At 41.0% G+C, this 8,549-nt stretch overlaps 1 protein-coding gene across 21 annotated transcripts in view; it reads right to left on the bottom strand.

Moving 5' to 3' along the window:
• The window catches only part of LOC126386619 (inter-alpha-trypsin inhibitor heavy chain H3-like), a 30,723-nt gene that overhangs the window by 2,355 nt on the left and 19,819 nt on the right, over positions 1-8,549 (bottom strand). For 8 of the 21 annotated variants that reach the window (XM_050039066.1, XM_050039068.1, XM_050039064.1 and 5 more), the window contains exons 9-17: positions 4,960-5,076; positions 4,710-4,878; positions 4,466-4,591; positions 4,167-4,348; positions 3,781-3,966; positions 3,547-3,686; positions 2,337-2,497; positions 2,072-2,098; positions 1,914-1,964 (exon numbers count right to left, since the gene is read on the bottom strand). The exons of 5 other annotated variants lie outside the window; for them this stretch is intronic. In XM_050039066.1, coding sequence (XP_049895023.1) covers positions 1,914-1,964; positions 2,072-2,098; positions 2,337-2,497; positions 3,547-3,686; positions 3,781-3,966; positions 4,167-4,348; positions 4,466-4,591; positions 4,710-4,878; positions 4,960-5,076 — 1,159 coding nt within the window. The remainder of the gene's footprint in view (positions 1-1,913; positions 1,965-2,071; positions 2,099-2,336; positions 2,498-3,546; positions 3,687-3,780; positions 3,967-4,166; positions 4,349-4,465; positions 4,592-4,709; positions 4,879-4,959; positions 5,077-8,549) is intronic. 8 more of the 21 variants (XM_050039058.1, XM_050039061.1, XM_050039063.1 and 5 more) reach the window with 8 other exon arrangements.

Below are 8,549 nucleotides of genomic sequence, written 5' to 3'. Positions count from 1 at the left end.
ATGTAGAACAGGACGCCTCAAGGTGACTGGAGAAATTTAACTCTAATTGGCAATTGGGTGGCGCTGTAACTACAGAAAAATGCTTAAAAATGGCTAAAATGCGACCGATATCTGTGGCTCCCCCTGTGGCCGAATGTTGTTTTTTTTTTCTAATTTTTGGTATGACTAAGTCATGGCATGGTATGCTGTACATCACGGAAACTGTCAGTGTGTCATTCTGTCAGTCAGTCAGTCAGTCAGTCATTCTACCAGTGTACCCTACTTTTAAGTCAATACAACATACGTATAAACACTTTAACTATCTGCCTTTCAACGTGCTACCTCAACTACTAATGTACAGTTTTAGCCCACTAACTATCCCACTATTGGCAATGGTACTACTGTACTTTCAATAAAGCAAGCAATCGTAACACATATACAACGTACATCAAATCCACAAAAACTCTGTCTCAATAAATTGCTTTTTTTAATGGGTTCAGTTGACTATTTAATCTGCAATTTCCTATGACTTGTATCCCAAACATACACCATGTGAAACTGTACGTGGGCAACTGTGCACTCAATGGGTATGGACTAGTTTCTAGGTTCTCAGCGAATTTCCTCAAACTCAAAGTACACGTCAAATAAAATTTCCCCAAAATATGGTTTCTGTAATTTTAGGTAGTTCTTATCACGCTGATGTACGTTCAAGTGTTCATTTTCTCCGATTAGTTTGGTTTTACTATGTTATTTCATGCTATAAACACAGTCTGACCACCTAGGCTTTTATTTTGGTACATCCTGTGAACGGCAGTGTGCATTTGCATATTAGCTAAATATTTAGTTTCACCAAGCACATTTAGATTTAACATTTAGATTTAGATTTAACATTTAAATTTAGATTTAACATTTAGATTTAGATGTAACATTTAGATTTAACATTTAACATTTAGATTTAGATTAAACATTTAGATTTAGATTTAACATTTAGATTTAAAATTTAACATTTAGATTTAGATTTAGATTTAACATTTAGATTTAACATTTAATGTTTAGATTTAGATTTAACATTTAGATTTAGATGTAACATTTAGATTTAACATTTAACATTTAGATTTACATTAAACAAACATGAGCACAGAGAAGCAGTCAGAGCTACAGGCTACAGTGAGGCTAAAAACAGAGTTCATATGACGTTTTTCAAAACAACTTTTTATGTCGGGGCTTCAGGACACTTGGATCAGTACAGATGAGCATGTTGGAGATATTTTGTGGATTCAATTTTGTGTTCTTGGACGTTAGTCTGGGGCGCCGTCAGCCATTAGGTGTGCTAGCCGCTCCCCCCGCCGATCTCCGCAAGGGATGTGAGGACTCTAAAACTTCACCAGAGCCTTCCTCAGCATGAGGGTGAGATAATGGCTGAATTTTCAGTTTTGGGTGCACTATCCCTTTAATGACAAGTTAACATGCTGGTGTTTAACATGTTCATCATTTTAGTTGAGTGTCTGTGCGTTCCAATACCCATACTACCATACTATATTGTATGTCAGAAAAAGATTTAGTATGTCCCAATACATAGCATGTCACCCGGACCAGATATGGAGTGTGGACTGGTAGCTGGGAAATGTCATTCATTTTGCAAGTATTTGGTCATAAATGAAAGTGTTGAATAATTAAAAGGACCCTGAATATCTGTTCAAACTTTGAGCCAGTCTGTTTTTTAAACGTTGAGATATTTCACTGCATAGGCTGAGATTTTGACTTGATGGTGGTGCTTAATAAAAAGTCAGGTATTGCCAAAGTCATTAAGGCTCATCCTCTGAGGACCATGAATGTCTGCGCTAAATGTTTTTGGCAGACTGACAGACGAACTGACAAACATGCTGACATTACCAAATGCAGAGTCATGTGGCTAAAACTGAAAATGTACTTACCAAAATATGTGGGTGGTGGTGGGTGATATGCAGGGGGTACATATCGATATGCTAGAAACAGGAACAATAACATTCAAGTTGAAAGCAATACAGGCAATTTATTTAATACCAAAAGAATCTTTTATGCTATATGGTAAAAAAAAAAGAGACTGTCTTACACAATCTCTCTGCCTGTTGTCTTTGCTCTGCAAAAAACAGACAGACAAAAACAACTTAGTATATTCCACAGTTCAAACTGGAGCACCACCCTCTGCTGATGCAGTTGAGGAAAGAGAAATATGTTGAAAACATGAATCCAGTAGTCAGTGTTACTTGTGATTGTAGTACAATAAGGCTTTCCTTTTCAGGGAAAAGCCTGACAGCAGCCATGTTTAGAAAAACCTGCCCAGTATCACTTTTTAAACCCTCTCTTTCCTGCCTTACCCTCAGTCAGCTTGTCAGCAATGAGAGGGCTGTCTGTTCCATCCTCAGTTTCAGGCTTGGTGACCACCATGGAGGTGAGAGGGGTGACAAAGCTGTACTTCAGAGACATTTCCAGGGCCTTGGCTGTGGCGTTGGTTTTCTCATCTGGGGCACCGCTCTTGCTGCAGGAGGGACAAATATACTGAAGGTGCCACACATTGCACTAGCATTAAGAAAACACCACTGAATCCAAAAAATATATTACAAGACAATGCCCAAAAGGTATTATTAAAGGAATACTTCACCCCCATCGTCATACTTCAAATGATCATTTGCAGATCGATTACTCACCCTGTGTCACACTTATATATATATATATATATAATCATATGCCTCCACGTTGAATGAAAGATCTAAATACTGAAAAAATTCTCACAGTAATTTTACCTCGCTGAACACAGGAGCTGCTGGTCTACTGCTGCCTTGATCACTTAGTTTGTTTGTGATATTGAGTGACTTTGCTGAATCTTAACTAACCATTTAAAAAAGAACATCAAAAGCCACACAATAACACAAACAAATTAAATGATCGAGGCAGCGACATACCAGCAGCTCCTATGGGGAAAAACAAGGGAAAATAAGTGTTTTATTGATGGGCTCTGGCTTTTAGGGAAAATGCACTTTTTTTTTTTTTTTAAAGATTATTTTTTCTGGCTTTTTTTTGCCTTTAATGTATAGGACAGAGTGAAATGGGGTGAGAGAGAGAGCGGGGGTGACATGCAGTAAATGGCTGCAAGCCGGACTCGAGCCTGCGACCACTGCGTCGAGGCATCGCCTCTGTACATGGGGCGCCGGCACTATCCACTACGCTATCGACGCCCCAAAAATGCATGTTTGAGAAGTTCTGAGCATACAACTGAATAAATGAGTCTTGGATTATATTGCATGGGTTATGTAACAGCACGTAAATGGATGTTTTGATATAGTTTTGCTGTTGTTAAAAATGGTCCACTATGCCTTTAATTCATCAAGAATTTTCTCTGTTTTTGGATTCTTACTTCACCGTGAAGTCCTCCAAGTGTTCTACATTGATTCAGTGTTACTCGGGGTGAGAACTTTATATACAAATGGCCATTTGGGGAGTAAAGTACTCCTTTGACAAAGATTTTCATGAGACCAATGGTAAATAAAGATTTCAGGTCTCAGCTTAAGTGGAGTTAGTCAATCAGACCTCTTTTCCAGTAGCTGCTGGATGGTGAGGTAGGCCCACAGACGCTCTGTGAAATCTCCAAAGATGTACTCCTCATTTGGGTATATCACATCCCAATCCACAGCACTGGCCTGACCCTGCACCCTGAAGTCCTCCTCAAACTACAGGTCAGAGAAAAAAACTCAGAGTAATAAACACACATCATCTATACACATCTGTATTGTCTCTAAATTTCCGCCATTTCCTTCTCCTCACCCCCTGGCCGAACACTTCCACCATGAAATTGTCCAGGTCATTGTCCATCAGCCGACCAGCCACCACGATCTCTGAGCCGTTAAACAGCTGGCTGTAGTGGTTGGTAGTCAGGAAGTCCACTGTGTTCTCAGGATAACGCAGGTCCACCTCTGAAAGCAGAGGGTTGGCCACCTCCTCATAGAAACCCTGGAATAAATGCATATACACATTACATATATTTCTACAAAATGTTCCATATGAAGAGTTTTTATCATCATGTTATTATGAGTAGTGATTACACAATTGTGGAAGAATTCAGCATAGCTGGTATTATTTACATTTAGCTTCATAAAATCTTTGAACTGGCTTTGAAAAACGTATTCAGAGCCTAGAGTTGGAGCCTTTACCTGAAGTTGAATGTCTGCATCTGAACCCTCAAAGATTCTGCGGGCCACTCCCTTGTTTTGTTTGCTCATCACATCCAGGAAGGAATAATCCACATCATTTCCAAATCCAAGACAGAACAGAGACATGTTTCCTCCAATAGCTGATCGCATATTCTCCTGAATAATCGGGAGCTGAGACCTTCCTTCAAATGCACAGATACAACATGCAGAAAATGAATGCTCAGTACAAAGTACATTGATCAAATGCACACTTATAACAACAGTATATCCTACAGTATGAACACACTCTGCATGCTCACCCCCATCTGGCATTCCATCAGTCAGTAAAATAATCATATCGACACTCCTCTCTGGGAGCTTCTTCTCCTGCCTGTCTTTGACCAGCATTTCCGCACCTCTCAACAGTGCATCATTCATATTGGTTGCTAGAAGTAAAACACACAACATATTGTAAAATGTGTAGTATGAGAGTGTATGTCTGTCATTTACAGAGTTAAGATGAAATTTAGCAACAGAGGTAATGTCACTTGTTTTTCTATTTACATCCGCGGTCACGTATCCCTCTGACATATGTCATTGCTTCAGCCACGTTTTCCTTGGTTGCTTTTGTAAGTGATTTCCTCCAAAACTCAACATAGCTATCAAATGGGATGAGAGCAAAGTGGTCCTCCTCGTGGAGGTCTTTGAGGATGGCCAGCAATGCCTGTCGTGTCTACAATGAGTCAAAAGGTCAGAGGTCAAAATGTGTTCATGTAGCCATCGATACACAATAACAGTAGGAATGGTCTTTCACCTGTTGTATCTTTCTCCCACTCATAGATCCACTCCTGTCAATCACAAACACCACATTTTTTGGGACTCTGGGCAGGTCAGGGGGAGCAAAGAAGTGCACAAAGTATCCATTCACAATCTGAAGAGAAGGAAGAGCAGAAGTATACATGAAAGTATGACAAGGCAACATGACAATTGGATGAATATTTTCCAATAAAATATAGTTGATTCATTACACGTTGGGCAATTCAACCATAGATTGGTCAATTTCATTTTACAACTCAGCCCTCAGACAAAGACAGACTGTTCAGTCAGAACACTTTAGTCAAGGAAAACTTTACTTCCATTTTCAGTATTATCATTGGCTGTATGGCTCTGTTCTGGGGCCTCTCTGCCTTTCCTTGGGCCTACGCAGAAAGCCTCTTCCATGCCCCTATATGGAAAGCCTAAGGCAGACAGAGCACACCTCTGTGTCCTTCCACGCACCTGCGTGGAAAGCCTTAAGACAGAGAGAGCACACCTCCCTGCCCTTCCATGTGCCTACATGGAAAACCTAAGGCAGGGAGAGCAGAAGCAAAGACCCCCCCCAGGAACAGAACAGAGCAGCATCAATCACAAACAGAAATGACATTGATAAGTCAGACACAACATAAGGGAGCAGCTGGGGTGGAGGCCGGTTGCAAAGCAGCTTGCAGAGGAAACAGCAACAGTAGGCAGGCCAGAGCAGTTTAAATAGGGCGTCCTGAATGAGATTCACCAATTGGTTGCATAGAAAGGAATCATGTGATCTATCAGCTGACTCCCTTCCATCGATCAGCTGCTCCATCAGTTGACTGGCTGTTTGAGATCAGCTGATGTAGCTCGGATATGAGCTGAGATTGACAACATGTCCTGTCTGAACTAATGCTTTGCTCAATTAAACCTATATAATTTTAACATCCCAATCACAAAAATAAATGTTGGTACTGTACATTTCTGCACACCATGGATATGTGACATTGTATGTTTAATGTGTTGTGGACATGTTTCTTTACGTTTCACTTTTCAATTTAAAGAATAACTTAACCCTAAAACCATTTTTTTTCAGCTGATAATCATTGTTTCTGGTTGTATAGTAGTGTTACTGACTGATCCTGCTCAAAATCTTGACAGTTTAGTGCAAACTGTTGAAAATCTACATTTTATTTTAAAAATGTGCTATGGAGTGCCCTCTACAGCTTGAAACCTGGTTACTACATTTGAATTTACATTACATTACATTGGAGGCGAATGATGATCATGATGTTACTAACTGTCCATGCTAAAGCCTGCCCTCCTCCCTTTACTCCTCCTCCCCTTTCTATAAAACCATTCTATCGTCAAACTGATAGCGAGTAGGTTGGATCAGAGCAGAGAGAGTAGTAGAGCATAGAGAATAGCTAGTAATTTGTCGAATTGTATTTTTAGCATAGTGTATTTTAGTGTAGGTTTACAGTTAGTAGTGTGTTTATAGTATTTAGGTTAGTTGGTCAAGGAGAGGCGCAGAGGCTCGGGAGTATATGTGCAGGGCCGCGAGGGAGGGATGTGGAGGGCCGCTGCGCGGTGAGAGAGAGCCGAGCCCCGGGGGTATATGTGCGGGGCCGCGAGGAAGGGAGGGGTGGATGGATGGATGGATGTGGTGGGCTGCTGCGCGGTGAGGGAGAGATCAGGCTCCCAGAGAGGGAGAAATATACGGAGCCCCTAAAGCCCCCCCCCCACAAAAAAAAATATCTCGTGCGCACAAGATACTAACTCGAGCGCACGAGATAAGCTAACTCGAGCGCACGAGATAAACTAACTCAAGCACACGAGATAGTATCTAGTGCGCACAAGATAAGCTAAATCGAGTGCACGAGATAGTATCTAGTGCGCACAAGATAAGCTAAATCGAGCGCACGAGATAAGCTAACTCAAGCACATGAGATAGTATCTAGTGCGCACAAGATAAGCTAAATCAAGCGCACGAGATAGTATCTAGTGCGCACAAGATAAGCTAAATCGAGCGCACGAGATACTAAAACGTGCGCTCGACATACAATTATTTCCCCACGCTGAAAGCTCAGACAGGTCACTGTCTGAGTCAGTACCATGGCTGTGTACGATTTATAGACTAGGTTATGTTACAGCGCAGCCAGGCAGCATTAGCTCTCTGCCAAGTTTTCCAGCGTATTCGCTTGAATATCAAACTGTATTTTGTGAATACAAACTATATGCTGATGTTGTAAATAGTACAGGCTATAAACAGTAAGCAACATCTAAAATGATCCTCACTAATAACGAATAATGAATTATAATGTAGCCTAATAAATCTATACAGTGCGACCACTAGATGACTGCCAGCTGCTGTCCAGTCCAGTACACAAGACACACTGGTCTCTGTGAGCTCATACATCATCTCCAGATAGAACAATTACTGTAAAACACTTGTGGATATTTTAGTCTTATGTCCATGCATGTCGGAATTTTTGTTGGGAGGGGCGAGGGAAGCACGCACACTTATCAATGATTAAGGATTTGATTTTAAGTTAATTTAAATTATACATAGCCTAATAAATGAAGACCGTGACATATTTTCAATTAAAAACAATGAGTTGAACGTTCATTTCAAGCTTTTGTAGTACAGCTTCGGAACTGTGCGAGTGACGGAGAGCGGGCGGCAGTGTTTGATGCAGGAAACTCGATATGGACTTGAAAATCAATTTCGGAGTGGGGGGGTTTCGGAATGGAGGGCTGTCCCCTGTTGGAACATTGTGTGCGCACAGCCCTTCACCACCTGGCTCCTAAAATAAACACCTGTTTTATTACATAATCATGCTTCCGTGTTGCGCCATTCAAATAACAAGAATTGTGGTTTAATACTCTTAATAATAACAGCCAGCTTATTGAAAAATGTTGGGTTTGAATCAGGCTCGGGCCCATAATTACAGTTAATTGGACAGGCCGGCCGGTCCCAGACATAACGTGCACGGGCTCGGGCTGAGTCGGGCTGGATTTTTTGGGCCCGATCTAAGCTCTATTAACCGCTCTCAAAGGGGGTCAGTTCCGGGGAACCCACATCCACTCATTTCCCCTGAGCCGCCTCAAGAACTGCCTGTTCTCGCCCTGCAGCTATGGTGCAGCTGTGGTGCTGGAATCCCCGCTCCTGCTGACAGCAGACCGGGGGAGAAAAAAAAGACATTTCTTTGCTCTGTGCTTTCAGAAAATAGTCCCACTGTGCTTGCAGGGCATATCAGGCTGTGTGATAATGCACAAAGATTGGTTAACGCATTGGAGCAATTTCATACAATTACATTTAACATGATAAACTAATTTCAATTCAACATGGTCATTTGCTTAGAGGTTTCAGCTGAAGCATAATGAGTGTTATATGTCATTAAGATGAAGTATTTGCTTGTCTTGTGGTTAATTATGCACATGATCTGTTTGACCCCATCATGTGGTCCGTTCGTCCCTGCAGACAGGGTTATATTGTTCCTTAAATGGCTTGATTTAGTTATCAAAGTTTCAGTTTCTTAACAAAACATTCTAGTTCTCTTATCACTGCATGTTATTATAAAATAACTTCAAATTAAATCCTTAATCACTGATAAGTGT

The sequence above is a fragment of the Epinephelus moara genome, chromosome 24, assembly GCF_006386435.1.
Source record: "Epinephelus moara isolate mb chromosome 24, YSFRI_EMoa_1.0, whole genome shotgun sequence".
Lineage (NCBI taxonomy): Eukaryota > Metazoa > Chordata > Actinopteri > Perciformes > Serranidae > Epinephelus > Epinephelus moara.
Note: the sequence above shows the minus strand (reverse complement) of the source record. Positions and strands in the feature narration are given on the sequence as shown.